The 21,556-nt window shown below is 35.2% G+C and overlaps 4 protein-coding genes across 17 annotated transcripts; 3 read left to right on the forward strand and 1 right to left on the reverse strand.

Moving 5' to 3' along the window:
- The first annotated feature begins 4,534 nt into the window (after positions 1 to 4,534).
- Positions 4,535 to 8,124, forward strand: LOC118045074 (mitogen-activated protein kinase kinase 5). 14 transcript variants are annotated; one of them, XR_012170556.1, is made up of 3 exons: positions 4,535 to 5,712; positions 6,276 to 6,337; positions 7,537 to 8,124. XR_012170556.1 is itself a non-coding variant. In XM_035053595.2 (3 exons), the coding sequence occupies exon 1, from the start codon at positions 4,639 to 4,641 to the stop codon at positions 5,707 to 5,709; it is 1,071 nt and encodes a 356-aa protein (XP_034909486.1). In that variant the 5' UTR covers positions 4,535 to 4,638; the 3' UTR covers positions 5,710 to 5,712; positions 6,193 to 6,220; positions 7,537 to 8,124. The 14 variants fall into 14 exon arrangements, 12 of the variants coding, with proteins under 12 accessions (XP_034909486.1, XP_034909485.1, XP_034909487.1 ...); XR_004686922.2 differs by having other exon boundaries at positions 6,276 to 6,323; XM_035053595.2 differs by lacking the exon at positions 6,276 to 6,337 and adding an exon at positions 6,193 to 6,220.
- A 1,888-nt stretch (positions 8,125 to 10,012) lies between these two features.
- Positions 10,013 to 14,044, forward strand: LOC118045072 (galacturonosyltransferase 8). The gene is made up of 6 exons (XM_035053583.2): positions 10,013 to 10,986; positions 11,070 to 11,227; positions 11,349 to 11,482; positions 11,739 to 11,926; positions 12,126 to 13,373; positions 13,451 to 14,044. The coding sequence occupies exons 4-6, from the start codon at positions 11,777 to 11,779 to the stop codon at positions 13,724 to 13,726; spliced, it is 1,674 nt and encodes a 557-aa protein (XP_034909474.1). The 5' UTR covers positions 10,013 to 10,986; positions 11,070 to 11,227; positions 11,349 to 11,482; positions 11,739 to 11,776; the 3' UTR covers positions 13,727 to 14,044.
- Positions 14,045 to 14,132: 88 nt separating this feature from the next.
- On the reverse strand, positions 14,133 to 15,224 carry LOC118045073 (uncharacterized). Its single transcript, XM_035053585.2, has one exon. It carries the CDS (start codon positions 15,100 to 15,102, stop codon positions 14,209 to 14,211), a length of 894 nt encoding a protein of 297 aa, XP_034909476.1. The 5' UTR covers positions 15,103 to 15,224; the 3' UTR covers positions 14,133 to 14,208.
- A 2,405-nt stretch (positions 15,225 to 17,629) lies between these two features.
- LOC118045071 (tyrosine--tRNA ligase 1, cytoplasmic) lies at positions 17,630 to 21,182 on the forward strand. Its single transcript, XM_035053581.2, has 10 exons — positions 17,630 to 18,143; positions 18,247 to 18,397; positions 18,742 to 19,031; positions 19,117 to 19,213; positions 19,433 to 19,538; positions 19,632 to 19,714; positions 19,876 to 20,021; positions 20,294 to 20,399; positions 20,688 to 20,747; positions 20,938 to 21,182. Exons 1-10 carry the CDS (start codon positions 18,049 to 18,051, stop codon positions 20,956 to 20,958), a joined length of 1,155 nt encoding a protein of 384 aa, XP_034909472.1. The 5' UTR covers positions 17,630 to 18,048; the 3' UTR covers positions 20,959 to 21,182.
- Positions 21,183 to 21,556: the final 374 nt, after the last annotated feature.

Genomic DNA, 21,556 nt, shown 5'->3' on the forward strand with positions numbered 1-21,556 from the left:
ATTTTGCTGTGATTACAACACCTGATGTGTATAGCTGGGGCTATAAGGCGGGCTATACAATATGATTTTTCCTTGTAATTCTATCATTTCTTATGAAAACCACAGATTTAAAGTCACTTGCAAGGGTTTGATGTTTTTTTTAAAAAAAAAAATCGAACAAAAAAAGAGAGGATAAACTTAGTATCATAGTGCCGAGAAGCATCCCATGCAGAGCTAAAGAAAGAAGAGGAAAAGTTCATTACTTGAAACCATGCATTTTGACGAGAATCAGAGAGAATGTGTAGTCATGAGTAGTAATCTCAATTTTCAACCCATTTTTCAGCTGAATTTTCTGCAGGTAGGCTTGTGATGAAAGTCAATGTCCATGTCGATCTCTTCAAAAAAAAAAAAAAAAAAAAAAAAAAAGAATGTCAATTCAATTTCCTTTTCCAAGTTGAGAATTTCTATGAAATTTCCCAGGAAAAACTATGTTTGCCGTGTTTTGACCTCGAGGAAGATTTTTACTCGTTCAACACTTGTAACTTGGAGCGTTCAAGAGTCTTGGAGATGAAATTTCAGCCATGAAGGACGAAATTGACACTTCTTTTGTTCTTTTATTGGGGAGGATAAAGGGTTCCAACCACCTATTAATTTTATTTTATTTTATTTTTTACGCAGTTTTCAATCAATAATTCATATACGAACGTCTCAATCCCCATCCCAATCCATTCTTCAATAATAGAACATAAATCCATTTCTCATGATCTTAACATTTAATATCTCTAGAGAGTTAATTACAGCTAGTAATTATGAATCATTACTCGTCTTAATGATTTATTTGTGTTTGTAATTAAACCAGAACACAAATAAATCAATCATTAATGATCTAATTCTCATGTAATCATTCTTTTCCACATGCTAAATCCACAATTACTAAAATTGGATCTCTCAATTCCATACTAAATCCACATGCTAAACCTCCTTCTCCAGGGTCCAGAAAGGAAATCCATGCATCCCATTTCGCGAATCAATGGTAGAAACAAATCACTAAGAGGTTTGAATGGAGTTTTTTTTTTTTTCACTCTCTGTTCTAACAGTAAAATTATTAATTTATCCCGGGCGACCTTGCTTGAGAGGGTACTATAGTCATTTTATTTTTAATAAACAATGAAAATACTAAATTGTCACCAGAGACAAAAAAAAAAATCGCTTGCTTTTAGTCCAGGGATACTATTGGTTTTTTATATTATAGGTTATTGTTGGATTGCTAAAATGCCATTCGAGTAAAAAAAACACCAAAGCTTTTCGTCAAGGGATGTTCATTCTTCGTGTCTTTTCAGGTTGGTTATTTTGTTTTTAATTTTTGTTCTATTAAGGGCATTACTGAATTTTATCATAATAAAATAATATTTAATTTTAAAAAGTTACTAGTATGTGCAGTGCTTCCCAATGATCAAATCTAACCATTCTCGGTGTAGTTAGATGCTGAGCTATGTTTTTTTTTCAATAGGTTTGGGGAGAGTCATCAACATGTGGATAATTTGTTATCGGTGAATTTTTTCTTTTTTTTTCTCTCTCCTCCCTGTAAAATTATTGAATGGTCTTTTTATTTTTTTGTATTTGTGATTTGGTTCTTTTTCTTTTAATTTATTAACATTGTCACCAACTATTTAATAAGAGCTTTGTTTCCTTTCAATTTAGTCTTTAGATTCTCATTTGTAGTATATTATACCTTTTAATTTGGTTCTTATTCTTTTTATTTTTTATTTCTCTTACTTTATTATTTTATAAAAGTTCCTTTTTTATATATTTTACCATTTAATCTAAGTTTATTTTGTGTTAATATTTTTAATTTGGTCTTTAATTTTTGTTATTGGAGTTATTTTTCTCTTCAATTTAACTCTCCAAACAAAAATTTGTGTCCTTTTTTCTTTTAATCTATTTTTCCATCCTTTGCCCCTTGTATAAGTGTTGTTTCTTTTTTATTTAGTCTTTCAATTTTAATTTTTCATATGTTTTTTTTATACGATCCTTATTCTTTGAGTTTTTTTTTCTTACTCTTTTATAAAGGTTTCATTAAATTTTTTTATTTTACTTTTCAATCCAAGTTTACCTTGTATTTTTTTTATTCAATTTTTTCCTTGATTTTTTTATTTTTTTTCCTTGTTTTTAGATATATTTTTTTCAATTTAACCATCTAATAAAAAAAATCTAGTTGCCCTCTAGTTTATTTTTTATTTCAATTTTCACCCTTAATATTTTAATTACTATTTTTTTTATTTTAGATCTTTTTGTGTAAGTAATTGTGTATCTATTATGTTCTTTAGTGTTTATGACTCGTCCAAGTTTTTTTTTTATCTAATTTTGTACTTTCGTTGTTTTTTTTCAAGGTGTTGTGATCTTTTTGAAAAACAGTGTCTATATAATATTATTGTCTTTTCTTTTATCATCTAATTAAAATAAAAATAACTTATTAATATTAATTAGTGTTGTGACTCTGATTGTTAATTGCTTTTATTTCTTTAAAATGCATTTATATCACTTGAACATTATTTCTTGCAAAAAAAATAAAATTATGGATCCGCTTGTAAATAGCTTTCTCTATTATTTGATTGATAACTTTTATATTACAAGATAAAAAAGAGTTTTGGACTTGAATTTATTTAATCATACTATCATGTTAACCCATAGTTGCTAGATCAATATGGATCTATTTTTTATATTCAAACAACATTGTTTTATTTTTTTATTTTTTTAATTCCTCACTTTTAATTGACTGTATTAGATTTGTCTTAGTCAACTAGATCAAAAATAAAACCAAATAAAACAAATCAAGTTGGACTAAAATCAATATCAAAGTTTATCATGAGCTTTTCAAATCAATTCACCGAACTAGTCAAATTGAACAACTATACTCCCACTTATCAATATAGCGTGGCACAACTCTTGGAATGATATAATTTTTTAGGGGTGATCAATTTTAATTTAATTTGGTTTTTACTTATAGAAAATAACAATACTAGTTTTTTTTTGAAAAAAACAGAAACTAAGTTAAACCGACCAGTTTCGGTCTGGTCCGGTTCTTGATTTCAAAAAACTAAGAAAACCTATACGCTTATATTTCTTCTCAAACTTGCCAGTAAGATGCCTTTACGCAAATGTTGTTTTCTCGGCATTGTGCAAATAACTATAAGCAAAAAATTAACACCATTGATTCAATTAAAAAATAAAAATAAAATCAGCATCCCAAATCCAAAACTCTGCTATAAATCAAAACTCTAAATTTCTTGCAAAATAAACATGGTTTTTCCTATATTTTCAAATACCCAAATACAAAAAATCCAAACCTTATTTTTTAAAATCAAAACCCCAAATCTTCTTATACAAATAAATCTTACTTTCTCTACATTTAAAAGAGTACCCAAAAGCTAAAAAATAAAATCCATGTTTTTTTATACAAAAAATATCAAAACCCAAACCCAAACAACACTAAAAATCAATAAAAAACACAAAACCCGGATAAAAAAAAAACTTTTAAAACATTAAAAATCATAAGAACTCACGATAGATTTAACCAAAACAGATGTATACACATGTGCCACAATCACCACCAACAACAATCTGCTACATAACTAATTCAACATAACTTTCTTCTCGAATCTACAATTTGTTTTAGACCCAACATCTTGCCTGCAACCATAAATAATAATAAAAAAAAAACTAGAAGAAACTCAGCAAAGTCATTAATCATTATGGTCTTGCTGTAGAAGGGGTTGAAAAAAATGACAACAAGAGAATGTTGACAAAATGCACATGTTGAAACGCATTATGGAGTACCATGTGATCTTGCGTAGATGAAGAAGAAAGGCCAACTGGATAGTGGACAGGTTCTGAAAAATGTTGATGTGTTTTTAAAAGGCTTGACTGGTTTCAAATTTCAATTAATTGACTGGTTGTTTTGGATCTTTATGTTTCTAAGTCCAGGGAGAGGGGGAGGTGAGAGGGGGTGGGTGCTAGTAGCTAGGGTACTGGGCAGTGGGCAAGTAGTTTTTCTATTTATAGTATCTTTTTTTTTAACCGGTTCAATTTGGTGTGGGTTAATTGGTTTCTGTTTTACAAAATCAAAACCAAACTGAACCCTTTTTTTAAATATTTTAATAGATTTAATCGATTTTGTTTTTTAATTAATTTTATTTTATTTTATTTTCTTGCTTTAATCAGTTTATCAATTTTTTTTTAACCCCTATAATTTTCTTTGTAACAAGAGAAAATACATTATAAATCACGCATAATTAAAAGTAGATTTTGTGTTCTTTTTCATTAAAAATATATTTTAATAATGGGTACAAAACCCATAGACAAGTCTTAAAATTTCCACGAGATACCCAATGTCTTCACCCGCAGACAATTAAAACCCTATCCCTCACGCGCATTTACCGTACTCACGCCCTTACTCTGACCTTTCCTCGCTGGACCCCACTTATCCCTCACAGGCCCTAGTCCCCCACTCTCCTCCAAAGCGCGTGACATATTCCTCCCTTTAAAGTACCGATTCCTTCCCTCCCTGACATAGCCCTCCTCCTTCTCTGACCAAAGGATCCCCCCTCTCCCTCTCTCAAAATTCCCCAACTCATCCAATTCGACTCAACTCACCGAGTCATGAAACCGATTCAACCACCACCACTACAATCTCCCTCCTCCACTAATCGTCACACCAACAACAGCAGACAGCGTCGCCGTCCTGACTTAACCCTCCCTCTCCCACAACGCGACCCTGCCTTCGCGGTCCCCCTCCCTCTCCCGCCCAATTCCGTCGGCTCAAACCCCTCTTCATCCTCCGTCTCCTCAGCTCGAGCTCAACTCAGCTTCTCCGAGCTTGACCGAATCAACCGAATCGGAAGCGGCAGCGGCGGAACCGTCTACAAAGTCGTCCACCGTCCAACCGGCCGCCTCTACGCTCTCAAAGTCATCTACGGCAACCACGAAGACTCCGTTCGCAACCAGATCTGCCGTGAGATCGAGATCCTCCGCGACGTCAACCACCCTAACGTCGTTAAATGCCACGACATGTTCGATCACAACGGTGAGATCCAGGTCCTTCTAGAATTCATGGACAACGGTTCCTTAGAAGGGACCCACATAAACCACGAGGCATATCTATCTGACGTGGCTCGGCAGATATTGAACGGCATCGCCTACTTGCATAAAAGGAAAATTGTGCACAGAGATATTAAGCCAAGTAATCTGTTAATGAACTCTAAAAAAAATGTTAAGATAGCTGATTTTGGGGTTAGCAGAATATTAGCACAGACGATGGATCCTTGCAATAGCTCAGTAGGAACAATTGCTTACATGAGCCCAGAAAGGATAAACACTGATCTGAATCAAGGATTGTATGATGGGTATGCAGGGGATATATGGAGTTTAGGGGTTAGCATTTTGGAGTTCTATTTAGGGAGGTTTCCATTTGGCGTAGGAAGACAAGGGGATTGGGCAAGTTTAATGTGTGCAATTTGTATGTCACAACCACCGGAGGCGCCGGCGAGTGCATCAAGGGAGTTTAGGAATTTTATTGCTTGTTGCCTGCAGAGGGAGCCGTCGAGGAGGTGGACTGCCAATCAGTTGTTGCAGCATCCGTTTATTGTGAGAAGAGGTGGAGGTGGAGAGGGGGGTGGTGGGAATGGTACTCATAGCTTGATGTTGCCGCCGCCTCCTAGGCCAATTGCTTAGTAGGTAGTTGTTGTAGTTTTTTTATTGATTTTTTCATGTTACTATTGTGGGTTATTTTTGTTGTTGTTGTTGTTTATGATATTAATGTGAAAAATTTCCCCCTTTTTTCTCTTTATGGGTTTTTTTGTGAGTTTTGATATGGTGGGCTTGGATTTTTTATTTTAGGTGGAAATGAGAAAATGTCACAGAACCTTTTAGTTTTGATTGAATTAGATTAAGATGCCTATGATTATGATAAAGATAATTTTACCTATTTTTGGTTTCTTTTGTTATTGCTTTTACTTTGTTTTAGTTTTTGGCAAGTTTTGATATGATCATGTGGATTTTGATGTTTAGGAGGAGAACGAGAACATGGGGGTTTGTGTTTTTGAGTTTTAATCAAATCAGATTAGTAATTCGATGGTTTTTTGAGTTTTAATCAAATCAGATTAGTAATTCAATGGTTTTTTGAGTGAGTGATTGATTGCTCTTGTTGTTTTTCAGGGTTTTGAAGATATAGTTAAGAAAGAAGGTTTGATTTTTGTTAGTGACAAGTGTTTTTATTTTTTGCCATTTCTGTTTTACAGTTTCAGGTGGGTGTAAAGATTCAGAATGAATCGTGCAAACTTGTATGGGTACATGACATTAGGTTTTGTTTCTGCTTTGTAGTATTAATGCGTTAGTCTCTCTCTATTTATCCAATACTATCATCTTTATAGATATCACTGTGCAATGCAAATATCATTTCCCCTTTGTATCTGAATGTTAGTGTTTGTGCTGCTGGTATGGTTGGTTAAGAACCACAGGGTCCACAAGCTGGAAAGCCAGAATACGATGTGTATTCACTGTATTGTTCTTGACAGCAATGTGTCTTGGTGAACTGTAATATCATGAAAAAGCAAAGCATAACATGTTTGGTATGGCCATGCTAGGGTACCATGCGTTTCTTCCTTTTCAATTTCCCTTGTCAGTATCAATCTTGTGATTTTACCCGTTTCCCTTTCTGCTAACATTACTGTTGAAAATATTGTTCAGGTATCAAAATTTATATAATCAGTCATTTTATGATGCATTTGATTTTTGGTTATCTTGTTAGATTAGGGATGTTTGAAAACCTACGTTCAACTCTCATCATTTCCATGATTTTGCAAAAAGTTGGGAGGGGATGTTTTATAATTATTGGACAGTGTTTAATTAGTAAACCAATCTAATTGATTCATGATAGAGCTTTCTGTAAATGCTCTAAAAGACACCTTTTGCTTCTCCCCTTACCCAAATGGTCCAGTCCAGTCCTTCATATTTGTTGTGTTTGAAAGTTTTGCTGTCTTTGGAGATGACAGGACAGCTTTGCCGTGTTAGCTAATCTATACAACTAATATGCTTAAAATAGTTCTGTGTTTATTTTTGGATGTGGGGCAAGTTGTTTGCAAATGCTATGATGAGTTGTTATTGCCCTTGTGGGGGGAAATTGATTGGATATGTACACACACACACACACACACACACACACACATCTGTTCTGCTAGTTAGTTAATGTTGCTACATATCATAACTCGTTAAATTCACTTAGTAAGATTTTACTCATGACTCTCATGGCAGGCAGCTGCCCAAACAAAACCAAAAAATGAATGCTAAAGTTTGCATTACATGGGATGGTTATTATTGTTACCTTTTTCTGCATCATCCTTGAGGACCACTTCCTAGTTTTTATCTTTCCTGCCGAACTTGGTCCTGTAGCCAGAAAGGGTGCTGGTTACAGTCACATAGAGAGAGAGAGGGAGAGAGGGAGGGAGGGTTAACTGTTAACCATATAATCTGACTGATAGTTTCCTTTGCTGTCTTTTCCAGCTTTTACAGACCAGCACACATGGGCTTGGCTTGGCTTGGCTTGGCTAGGCGATGCTAGTTTCCATTCAAGACGTTATTAACCTTAAGAATATAATGAGCTGAGCACCGTTCTTTTTGTATGCCACTGGACTGGACTTGAGTGAACTTGCCCATAGCAAAAGCATAAAAAAAATTCTCAGGACTTTGGGGTCACTTGTGTGAATATCCACCCACCCAACATGGTCTGCACTGTTCGTGGTTTCTGGGGTATGAATCTGTCGATCAATCTGGTGGGTACTTTTCAATGAAAAGGGCATATTGCATATATTCTCTTCGCGTTTTGGATCCTTGTTCTTGTTTGTGTAGCTGGTTCCTGGTGCATGAATGGTCTCTGTTGCTTTCTTGAGATTTCTTCTTTATCTTACAAGTGCCCAAGGCATTTAGACGACTGCTAGTAGGGGCCAGCCAGCGTGTTGAATTGGCAAAGATTTGGTATGATTTGTATTCAAAGTGGAAATGCTTTTAGCTCGTCATTCTCTTTCTATATCCAAGAACATAATAATCACATAAAAGCAAATCCTACAGGGCTATATTCTCTGTTAGGCTAAATCTTCCCTTTGCTATCTCTCACATCATTCTATGTTTAGTGTATCAATCCTTTTGCTTGAAAAATACGTTAGCGTGTAGAGAACTCTCTTAACACCATTTCTAATCTACTTAAAAAACCACCAAAGCCATAAAAAGCTCATGGGCGGAAGTTATGCCACAACATTTGAGAAGCCATGGAGTTTATGGACTCAATCGAAGTGCCAAGTGTATACTCAGCCAGCCACCTAGAGTGCCATGCTCATGGTCCGTTATTCTTGAACACAAGGGAGCATACCTGCACATTAGAGTGAAAGTTAGGCAGCGCTATTTTTGTAGATTGTTTTTTCGTACTCCCTTGTTGTATTGGATTGACTTGGTGAAAGAGGGACCCTGATTATAGTAAGTTAATGACCTTACTTGGGAAGCACTGGCATGATCACCTCATCAAATCTCCTACTAATCATTTCCTTCAGCAAACTAACATCTTCAACATCCAGCAATAGCTAGCAGGCTTGGAATTGCTGCTGATGGCTCGTCTCATCTGCAGATTAAGAACCTTGATGTCTCTGCATTGACTTGCATGGTGGAAAAAGAAATTTGAGCTTGTCCACAAAGTGATATTTGGACATACCTTGAGAATCTCTACCTTCCCTCTCATTTCGTTTAAACACTCAATTCTTTGTTCCAATATATCCACAAAACCAAGGTAAGCTAGCTAGCTTGCAGGCTTGCAGTAGTACTTGTTATTTTCCCAGCAACAAGAATCAGAGGCAAATAATTATCCATGAACATTATTTTCGGGTTCATAATACAGGAGCTAGCAAGTCAATTAGGACTTCAGGAATTGAGAGAGTAACCACGGGTGTTCCTGTAGCATTACTACTATTCTGTGGCTGCATCTATTGCAAACGGAGAATGAATGGAAAAAATAAAGGCAAAATCATCTATCTGGGGCTTGGGAGGTTGACATTAGTTAATATTTACAAGGAATTCCTCGGCCATATGGAATGATCGTATGATTTAATTAATAAAGTTTTAGATTGGTGAATCACGGGGTTGATTTGTTAAGTACTTATCTAAATCACCAGCTGAAAGGTTTATTTTTAATTAAAAATTAAGTTTTAGAGTCCTACTGGTTTTCTATCTATACCCCAAGCTCAAAGTCATTTCAAAAGATAAAATTTTCATTTGCAATCATAATTATATAATCTTTGAAGTAATATTTGATTTGGATTGTCAACGTTATTTACCTAGATATAAAACATCACACACACACACACAAATCCATGCCTTGAAAGAAGGAAAGCACGCATCGATCAAGATGCCATTCATGATAGTTTGGGGGGCTGTTTTTAGTTTAATCCTTGTATTTTTTTATTATAGTTTTGGCCAATAACCAGACACACTACTATAATTTTTAAATTTACCAAAATAATATTATGTTGTTATTTATATTCTCATTCCTTCGGTATAAATTTTACCTCATGAATGAAAATACTCCTTCGTTAGTAATTTGTAGTTCGTTGATAATAAAATTATTGATGGGTTTGCTAACATAAAAAACAGGCAAATTTTTTTTACCCACTTCAGTCCATTAATATTTCTATTGGTGAGCTAGTATTTTTACTTTTTTAAATCTATTAAACAGATATAGAAAATAATTAAAATAAATAACAATGTGCTTATTCTAGTCTGTAATCCTCATTTCATTCTAATAGTTTAATTAAATGATTAATTGAATTGTTTATGCTTTAATATTATTTATAGATTATAGATAGCTAATGTAAATAACCCCATTTATTCAACTTGGGGAGCGCCTAAATTAAACCCACATGAGCTTTTTTGGATTTCATGCACCGTGGAAGTGACATCAATAGTATTCAGATAGAGAAGCAGCTGACGTGTTTTCATATGGTAAGAAGATGATGGATTGGTGGTTGTATTCAGATAATCCTCTGTACCTTAACAAATACAGAAGATCATGTCAGACAGCATCACACCTTTTGACCTTCATTTTCCATCCAAGGTTGTATTAGATTGTCTTGAAGATAGTTGTGTTATATACAGTAGCAGTGTTTTTTGAAAGATAGCTGTAGCTTCTGGTGCAGGTATATATATATATAGAAGGAAAGTTCATGCCTTGAAAGAAGGAAATCATGCATAAAAATGCCATCCATGATCGTTTGGGGGGCTATTTTTAGTTTAATCTTTGTACATTTATTACCAAGCAAAATGTTGTAGCAACAACAGTGGTAGATCCATTTTGTGGATCCAGAAAAACAACCAATGCTGGCACCTTATCTTTCAGTAACCTTCAAGCTGTCCTCTCATCTTTAAGATTGAATGCTAGCAATGTTGGATTTTACAATTATAGTCTTGGCCACGAACCAGACACAGTTTATGGTCTTTATGTTTGCCGAGGAGATGTCTCCCTCAGTCTATGTCGCGAGTGCATCGCGAAAGCAAGTTGCGACTTCTTACAGCTGTGTCCTAACAGCTCCGATGCCTTTGTATGGTACGATCAACGCATGCTACGCCTCGCAACTTCCTCGTCTGTTAGAGACTCAACCATACGGTTAAGCTTACAACAATTCTAGACTTGCAACGGCCGATGTTTTGGCGAATGGAGATTTATAGAATCTGTCGGACAGTCCAAATCCATATTTGTCCGACACTGTTATAACGGTATTGGGAACGAGATGAGGTATGGTATAGTGCAGTGCACCAGAGATCTCAGCCTCGATAATTGTACTAAGTGTTTGAATCGATTGCTTAATCATTGTCATGTTGCCAAGAGAAGTATTTAGGATTTCAGATATTGTATCCAAGTTGCTAATTGGATGGATATTGTTCAGAAAATCTTTTAGTTGTGAGCTTAAAATGGTACTTTTTCTTGATATTTTTCCTAGTTTTTTTCTTTTTGAAACCGCTTAATTCGTAATTTAATGGTATGGTTCTTGGTACAGATGAGAACTAGAGATCCATTGATCCAGGCGGCGTTGGTTCGGAGCAAATTATTGCTGTTTTGTGCCCAGAACCCTTGCGGCTGCTCAATTCTAATACCAATTGTGCGCAAAGCTGGAAAGTTCCTGGGCTTTGACTGATCCTGTTAGAAATTGCTAAGGTATTTGTTTTCCATTCTTACTCTTTGATGATGACATCCCACGTTTCTGCACAGAATTTGGGAATCCTGCTAGCTGATCTCAAGTTTATTTTATTTGTTTTTTTCAAATTATTTGTCTTAGTTGGGGCAGAGAGCAATATAGATGGTGGAACAGTGTGTAAAGCTTTCTGCCTTCTCTCCCATGAGAGAAATTTAGTGGTTTTGATCCTCTGATAGAGTTCCCCCAAGATTCACTTCTGGCTAATCATTAAGCAGGTAACTTCTACAGTTTTTTGGATAAAGGTAACTGGGCTGGTGAAGCTTTGCCAGTTTTAAGAGATAAAATCAGAATTTTGCCTTGCCTTATCAAAACTCTTTTAAGATAACTATCACCTCAACAACCATGGTTGATACCAGTTAATCTTGCTCTCGAACACCCTTTATAATAATAAAATAAGATTTCTAATTGGATGTTAACAGATTTACCCATGCTTAAACTCTGACTTAATTGCCTTTATACCATACTGGACAGCCATAGCTTTCTCGTTCTCTGAAATTTTGGTGTGCGAAATGGCCAGGAGCAGAAGAAGAGTGGCATTGAGTTTCCTTTTTTCCTTCAAGGGTTTAGCCTCTACCATTGCAGTTGTGGGCTGCTTCTTCTTCACTTGCTCCTTCCTCCTCAACGTTCATATTGGTTCTTCCAGTCCCACTGACCATGAAGTAAGTTTTCTTTCTCCCTGTTTGTACATTTGTTAGCTATATCAGAAAAGAAACTATATAAATTTTGCAGAAACAATTTGTCTCGAAAGATGAAGCCATAATTCTATGAGGAAAGCGTAGACATGCATGAAATATCTTCCTTTCCTTTTGAAGTAGGACTGTTAATGAGCGATCACTAACATATTTATGTTTTCGTTAGGTTTTAGGTTTGAAACAATATGAACGTAATGACGGGAGACATCCACTTTCTCTCACATCAAACGCTCTCAAGGCTCAGTTGAAGGAAACTGTGCGGTCAGTGGTTGAATACCAAGGCTTGGTGCTTATGCATGGTTCCATAGCTCGGAAACTAAAACTTGAGAACTCTAAGCTTGTTAGGAATTTTGCTGAGATTTCGATAAACTTCACAGATCTCATAAAAAAGGCTTCTCACTGTGATGTTTCAGATTCCAATACAGCATTGGTGCACCGATTTCTAAAGGAGGCGAAAGAGGAAGTTAAATTCGCTAAGCAATTGATCTCTAAATCAAAAGGGTCTTTTGATAGTCAACTCAAGATTCAAAAACTGAAAGACAAAATTTTTGGTTTGGAGGAACAGATGACAAAAATGAAAACTAAAGGTGAGTTCGCGAAATCAATTGCTGCAAAAGCAATCCCAAGAAACTTGCATTGCCTTGCATTGCGGTTAATGCAAGAGAGGATTGAGAATCCTATTCGTTACATCAACAAACAGACGAAGTCACGGCAGCCACGGCAGCCACTTCAAGAGTTTGAAGATCCAAATCTTTACCATTATGCTATATTTTCAGATAATGTTCTTGCAGCTTCAGTGGTGGTGAATTCAGTGGTGCAAAACGCAAAGGAGCCATGGAAACATGTTTTACATATTGTGACAGAGAGGACAACTCTTGCAGCAATGAAAGTGATGTTCAAGTTGAAAGACCACAATGGGACGCACATTGAAGTGAAAGCAGTTGAAGATTACAAATTCCTGAACTCATCTTATGTGCCAGTGCTTCGACAACAAGAATCTGCAGAGTTGCTGGGATATTATTATGGGCATGGACTCGAAAACTCGACAACCGACTCTAGCAACTTAAAGTTCAGGAACCCCAAGTATTTATCTATCCTGAACCATTTGAGGTTTTATTTGCCAGAAATGTATCCAAAATTGCACAAGATTTTATTTTTAGATGATGATGTAGTGGTTCAAAAGGACTTGACAGGGTTGTGGGAGTTTGACATGGATGGGAAGGTGAATGGAGCGGTCGAGACATGTTTTGGGTCATTCCATCGATATGATAAATACTTGAAGTTTGATCATCCTTTGATTAAGGAGACGTTCGATCCCAAGGCATGTGCATGGGCTTATGGAATGAACATTTTTGATTTAGATGCCTGGAGAAGAGACAACTGCACTGAAAAGTATCATTATTGGCAAGAGTTGGTAAATACTTTACTTATTCTTTTGTGTTCTGATCTTATTTGTGTGGTTACTGACTATTGATCTTGATATTGTTGCAGAATGGGAATCGAACGTTGTGGAGGTTGGGGACACTGCCACCAGGTTTAATCACATTTTATTCCACAACAAAGCCACTAGACAAGTCATGGCATGTTCTAGGGCTAGGCTATAACCCAGGACTTAGCGAGGAGAAGATTCAAAATGCTGCAGTTATTCACTACAATGGAGATTCAAAACCTTGGCTTGCCACCGCCATTCCTAGGTACCAGCCGCTTTGGACAAAGTATGTCGACTATGATCTGGAGTTTTTCCGAGCCTGCAACTTTGCTCCCTAATCAAATCTCCATATCTTAAGCCTCGATTGGTGTAAACAAGTAATTGTTTGTTATTTCTACTTTATTTTGAAAGTACAAGAATATTAAGCATGTTGGAACTAAATTATTGGTTAGATTGTTGGATGTACCTAAGTTTTCATTCGTCTTGTTTCTCATCCTCTATATTCATAATATATTAGCTTCCTCATTGTTCGTTAACAAGAAGAGAAAAGAAAACTATGCATTCTAAGCATACTAGAGATTCATTTATGAAGGTTTGGAATGATTTGGTTGTGGTGTAGCCCTAGAAACACAAGAAAAAGTTACCGGTAGGGCAGGGAGGGTCTGGCTGGCTTGAGGGCATGGGCAAGCAGAAAATGAATAAGTGAATCAAGCAGAAAGTAAAGAGATATGTCATTTTGATTCCACCAACTAAGAAAAAAATTCGTACTTTGGACTGTTACAATTAGAAAGCAATAAAGACTAGGCAAAATTTTATAACTTCACATCAACCTTTGTCGCTTGTAAAGTGGGACTTGAGAGTTTGTTTTGGCTGATGAAGTTATAATCCTTGCGTTGCTCCATCCCGAGCATGAAGGAGCTCCTGTAGAATTTGACGTGAACTGTAATAAATGATTCATTCTATTTGATGGTGATGAATTTGAAGCCCTCAAAACAGAAGAAATTGGATTTGCATATGGCTTCTGATGAACATACGCAGCTTTGTTAGAATTTGGTAAAATACTAAGAGGTGTTTTAAGGGGAGGAGGGTTTCGCCACTGAGGAAGTTGTCCTGTTATGAGAAGTGATTGGAGCAGGGGACCGGCATCCATCACAGCCTGCAAGAGTTTTCCCTTCTGAGGCAGAACCTTTCCCTGAGCAAGATAATCAATCACTGCAATGCCCCTGTCATTCTCAACATTGTTGCCTCCTGAAGAGACTAAACCAGTGAAATTTGTCCAGTTGTGCTGTTCTTGAACAAAAGGCTGATTCAATAACCCCATATTGCTCGATCCAGCCATGTTCTTGTTTGGGAAATCAGGAGATGAACCAGCATCAAAGAATGAATCCACAGAAGATGAACAGTGTGAAAGTCGGTTGTATGTTTCAGAATTGGATTCTGATACGCTAAGGTTTGCTTTCGGAGTCGTGTTTAGGACGGGGATTTCAGGTTGGACTTGAGAAAGAATCTGACCAGGTGATGTAGAAGACATTGACTTGTAAATCAATGTCTGTAGCTGATCTCTTGCTCCATCTCTTTCTTTGCAAGCATTCGCTAAGAGATTGAGCAAATGCTGCACAGTATCCTTCTGTTCTGTCAGTGTCACCTTCGCCTTCATTTTCATTTTCTGCAGTTCAAGAGTTGTGTACAGGAGCTTATGTTTTAGGTCATCCATGCTCTGCCAAAAATCATAACAGGCAGTTTAGCAGATGATATCACTTGGGATTTCAACTAGAGAGGAGCAAAAGCTCCACCATATAAACGGAAAAACAGCCCCATAGTTTTCAGGGTGAGCATACCAACGCCTAACCTTCTTTTAGAAAAATCATGGATTCCCATTGGCATAAACAGTAGTCTGTAATGAATCCATGTGATGAGGCAAGCAGGAACAGTACAAGTAGCAGAAAAATCAATATGGTGTGGTCAGTCAGAAATTAGATTATTTTTATTTATTCAGAGCATCTTTGTTTTGGGACTCGATTAATGTGAAACAAACACTTAAAATTAAGTTAATAGACGCAAACTACCAATATAATCACTATATTTAAAGTAATCATTATTCTCTCTTTTTTTTCATCATAAAAACCACCATTTTTATTATAGAAATTACTGTTTTTCTTATTCTATTATTATCGTACTATAAATGAAAAATAATATATATTATAGAAAAGTAATTGTCTTGATGCATCCAAACAATGGAAGAAAACTCATTTTAAAAAAAAAAACGTTTTACATAAGATTTTTTTTCAGTGAAATATTTTTGTGCAAAACAAACATGCCCTTAATCTCTAAATATATTTCAAACAATGATATCATCAAGAAATTGACACATACATACAAGATTAAAAACCAATATATTATGCTATAATTAAATTAATAGCAATGGTATATATATGATATGCACATGAAATCTAGATGGACAAAAAATGAGTTAGAGATAAGTTTTGAAGAGGCTCACCTCATAACCACAAAGAGCACTCATTTCCTCCATAATTAACGACTCCCTCTACAATTCTATCTTGAGAGGAACAGCAAGGGTGAAGACCAGAATATTTCTAGTCTTCTGTAGAGGGGCAAACCCTAATAAATTCAGGAAAGATTTTTTTCAGGATTTGATGGTTTTGTAGCGAAGGAAACTTGATGGGTGTCAAATCCTTCCACTTTATGAAGAACCATTCATCTTCTTCCCTCGCTTCCATGAATCTCTTAATATTATTTTGTTACCATACATAGAAGTGTTTCTGAGAGCTGAGGAACACTCATATGGAATAGAGGTGGGAAATTTATTGCCCCATTAATTTGTTTTCCTTTGTGGAGATAGGTCTTAGCTTCTTACCATTTTTTTGTTATCATGGAAAGAGGGCAGATCCATGCACGCCTTAGAAATTTGTTAATGGTTTAAACTGGTAAAAAATCCCAATGGAAAACGAAAAATAAAACGTGATGCTATAAAAATGAAATCTTGCTACAACCTGACTTAGAAAGCAATTAATTTTCTCATCCTTGTATAAACCATTGTTATAAAATCTAAATTGGGGTTAATATGAGACTAGATTTAGGTTATAATTAGGAAAGATTAAAACAAGACGACCTAATTTTTTTTCAAAAGATAAAAACAACTTAGTTTAGATAAAAAAATTTATAAAAATTAATCACGGGTTGAGAGCTGGGTTTTATATCGGGATAATTAAGTTATAAATTGACTTGAGTGTTTTATTATATCAGATGGATTATTTTTTTTATTGTATATTTTCTTTGATGAGAACCAATCATCCTCGATTGATAAGCGGGCGAGTTCTATAATAATGTATTTACCCGAAATTTACAATTAATTATAAGCTAGTCATCTATATTTCATGGAAGATAATAAACTAATTAATTAATGACAAATGAGTATAAAAATAATTAAATAGCGATTAAACCAACGTTGACCATACGAGATTTTCTTTTCCAAAAAAAAAAAGCCTTCTTTCCTAATAAAATTTATTTATCTTGCAAAAATTTATTTTATTTTTTATATTTTTCAGATTATAAATTTAAACAAGGACATGGAATTGTGGAGGAGATAAATTATAAAATAAATTAGAAATTATAGGATTTATAAAAAAAAAGAAGCTATAGGAATAAACAATTCTCGTATTTTTTCATCATATTTAAATTCAACCCAATGAAAACACAAGCTATAAACTAATCTAAAACTACAAATACTATTTAATCCTTTATGTTAAATAGAGACTAAGTTATAATTAATTTTTAAAAAATTTATCCTAATCCTCTTATAATTTATCATATAGTATTTATAATTTCATTATATTTTACCTAGGTGATAAAACAAAATTAACAAAAATAATTCAGATTATTTGTAAAATTATGAGCATTCTTGGTAGATGAAACCTGGTTTATGTAGGGTAAAAAATAAAAGAATTCAAATTTAAAAATATATTAAAATAATATATTTTTTATTTTTTAAAAATTATTTTTGATATCAACGTATTAAAATAATATGAAAATATAAAATAATATTAATTTTAAATAATTTTTTTAAAATATTTTTAAAAAATAAACATATAAAAAACAAAATGCTTTTAGCATTGCCGCCGCCGCCGCTACTGCTGCTGCTTCTAATGCTAGACGTATCACATTCCAGATTCCTATTTATGGCACGTCTAATAGTCATCAGAATATCGAGGTCATCATCATCAAAAACCCACCTTTATCATCGCTTCCTCTTGTAAGGAATCATCGGCGAGGGGGGGCTGGCATCATCACCATTAGAAAGAATATCATACCCAATATCAAATTCTTCCAGCTCACCTTCTTTACTAAAGTATAATTACTGCTAGAGGTATTCGAAAGCATGAGAATAATTCCAGAGTAAACAGAAATTTAAAATTACTTTAATCGGAGATATGAGAATAATATGAGATGAGAAAAAGGAAAATGATTCCAATAAGAGGAGAGCGAAATGGTATCAAAAAAGAAAGCGAGTGTTCCTGGTTTATCGTTAAGGAATCAATGTTTCTATATATTATATATAAAAATAACCAGTAGGATTCAATAACAAGCCGCCTTGCTAACCCAAAAGACAAGACCTTTCCTTTCCTTCACATCAACAGCAACAATGGAAGAGATTGACCAAACCCCTCCATCTGAAGAGATGCAACCCATCTCTGTCACCGCTTCAGCTTCACCCTCATCAAATCCCTCGACACCCCAGTAATTACTTTTTCTTTAAATTTGTTTGTTTGGTCAAAATTCTAACTGGTTCATTTAAAGTTCTAATCTTTTTTGGATTTTGTTAATGGGTTTTGATTTTCAGGGTGATGAGTTTAGAGGAAAGGTTTCAACTTGTGAGAAGTGTTGGTGAAGAATGCATCCAAGAGGATGAACTACGTAATCTTCTTGATAAAAAACCGCTACCCATTTGTTATGATGGTTTTGAACCTTCTGGGAGAATGCACATTGCTCAGGTATATTCTTTTTTTGTTGTTTCAATCTTGTTTTTATCTGGGTTCTCATATATTTTGCTGTTAGTAATGAAAATCTAGTCTACTTGGTTAGCCTTTATTGTGATGATTGATGAGTTTGAGGCTTAAAGGTTACATCTTTTTGAGAAAGTTATCTAGTGGTTATTGATTAAGGATCTGTGGAGTAGTGTTGATTTCAATTTTAGCATTGCCTTGTCAACCTGGAGGCATTTGCTATTAATTGCGCCTTGGTTCCTTCACTTGACTCGGTATATGCCTTGAAGCTTATGTTTAGAGCTTTTGTTCAGTCTAGTTTTTATATGTGTGCTTTTACTGTTGTTAAACAGGGAGTTATGAAGACAATAAATGTCAACAAGCTCACTAAAGCTGGTTGCAAAGTGAAAATTTGGATTGCTGACTGGTTTGCGCAACTAAATAACAAAATGGGAGGAGACTTGAAGAAAATTAAAACAGTGGGAGAATATCTTATTGAGATATGGAAGGCAGTTGGGATGGATATTGATGGAGATAAAGTCGAGTTTTTGTGGTCTTCCGACGAAATCAACTCCAGGGCTCATGAATACTGGCCTCTTGTTATGGATATAGCTCGCAGGAACAAGCTTCCCAGGATAATGAGGTACTTGATAGAGCTTGAAAATTGGATGCTTCCATAGTCCGTGATTCTATAGGGAACTAATAAAAGGTTGCATTTTGCTCCTTAGATGTGTTCAAATCATGGGCCGTAGTGAGCAGGATGAGCTAACGGCAGCCCAGATTTTCTACCCATGCATGCAATGTGCAGACATATTTTTCCTCAAGGTACTTGTGCTTGCAGTTGTAAATCTGAGTTTGGAATTTTCTTTTAATCAATTTCTTCAATCTGGGCATGTGTAATGACATTTTTTTCTTAAGGTGCTTGTGCTTATGGTTGTAAATATTGAACCAATTTCTCGTATTCTTACGCGCAAAATTCTCCAAAAATCACTTTCAAATGACATTTGTCATGATATACTCCTACCTCTCCAAAATTCTCAACAGGCTGACATTTGTCAATTGGGGATGGATCAACGGAAAGTGAACGTCCTTGCAAGAGAATACTGTGATGACATAAAGAGGAAAAACAAGCCTATCATTTTATCTCATCGTATACTCCTAACTCCTCTATTCAAAACTTTTGTGATGATATTATTTAGCTTCTTAAATAAAGTACGTTTGATTCCACATTTCATGAATGCAGACATGCTACCTGGTTTACAGCAAGGGCAAGAAAAGATGTCAAAAAGTGATCCATCTTCCTCCATCTTCATGGAGGATGAAGAGGTATGTTCTGGTTTTATGTATGGAGAATTTAAGAGAAGTTGAAAAGTCAGTGAATTTGCATGCCTGAAAATATAAAGATTCCCTGCAAATTGCAGCAGTGCATAGCTAACTTTTTCTTTTTATGCCTTGTTTTTATATATTTTTTTATTACCGTGTCATAGGCAGAGGTGAAAACTAAGATAAAGAAGGCATATTGCCCCCCACAAATTGTCGAGGGCAATCCTTGTCTGGAATACATTAACTACATTATCTTCCCATGGTTCCATGAGTTCAAGGTGGAATGCAATCCAGAAAATGGTGGAGAGAAGTAAGTTCTCTTATCTTCTCATTGCTTCATTTATGTTTGTTCTTGTTTTTCAGGAAGAGTGCATCTCAGCAAGTTCTTGCACTTATTGTCCTTGCTCTTTTATTTCTTGAATGTTGGAAACTTCATTATTGTCGCTTCATGCTTTTTTAAACAGCTAACTCTTTTGTTTTTGTTTTTATATAGTAATCGAGTGAGTTAACTGTTTTGTATTGATGAATATGACAATTATTTTCCTGCATGATTTTATGTACCCAGTTTATATATTAATGTAGGGTCTACAAAACCTTTGAAGAACTGGTAGCTGACTATGAAAGTGGTGGATTACATCCGGGTGACCTGAAACCAGCTCTTGCAAAAGCATTGAATACAATACTGCAGGTAAACCTCACTTCAGGGGACTTGAATGGGAGAAAGTGGATTCACATGGCAGACAACTATTTTTTTTTTCTTTTCTTAAGCTTATATCCTGATTATTCTTGACCAGAACTCTTAAGTCAGATTTGTGCCTTGCCTTCCTCTCTATTACATCACTGTTACTCTTAGAGGATCTTGAGTGTCTATAACAGTTAGAAACACAACCTGTAGCTTGTTGATGCTGTATAATTACTGGAAACTACTCTATCCTAACTCGCTCAGCAAGCTAATTAAATACTACATTTTTTGCAGCCTGTACGTGATCATTTTAGCAAAGATCCCAAGGCTAAAGATCTGTTGAAACGAGTCAAGGTTTGTTTGTTTGTTCTTCTTTGTTATTTTTCAGCAAAACAGGCACAACTGCGAAGAGAAAAAGGAAAAAACAAAATAAAAAAGAGAAGAAAGTAATTTGGACATGCTATATTTTAAAATGCATGCTTCAATCTTCGTAGGCCTTTTCTTTTCCTATGTGAAATTGATGTCTTGGTGTTTCCATATGCAGGGTTACAGAGTAACAAGGTGATGCGGAAGAGCATGTGATTTCCTGATCTACTTGTATTCTTAACGTATCTAAATGTTAATTGCTAAGTACTTGTTTAATAAAGATTGTCATTTATGTTATGCGGTTACTTTTCAGAATTTGAAAGTTGAAACCAACAGACATTGTACTTATGAGAAAACCTTTTACCTTTCATGCAAAATCACAGAATCTAGATAATAATTTGGTAGCATTGCTTTTTGTCTCAATTTTTCTCCCTTTGTATATCATTAAAGTTTGAATAAGGTCACATGCCACTTCTGTTCTAGTCAATTTCTAGCTGAAACACCAGGGATAATAAGGGAGTTGGCTTGAACTCAGTGGCCCTATGAAGGACTTGAACGTTAAATGTGGATTATAATCCTTTCTTGTTTTGGCTTCATTTCGTTACACAATCCAGCTAAAGACTCTAATCATGCGATTCCTTCGCATTGAAGGACCTGTAAGAAGGTTATTTTATCTTGCTCAACAGTTCGTTTGGTCCCTATTTCATCCTTGGACGGACCTGGTTCAGGTAACACTGTGTGATGAAGTAGAACCAGGTCTTGGCTTTTGTGCTTGGTCGAATTTTCTGTTCTTCGTA

Source organism: Populus alba, chromosome 8, assembly GCF_005239225.2.
Source record: "Populus alba chromosome 8, ASM523922v2, whole genome shotgun sequence".
NCBI classification, from domain to species: domain Eukaryota; kingdom Viridiplantae; phylum Streptophyta; class Magnoliopsida; order Malpighiales; family Salicaceae; genus Populus; species Populus alba.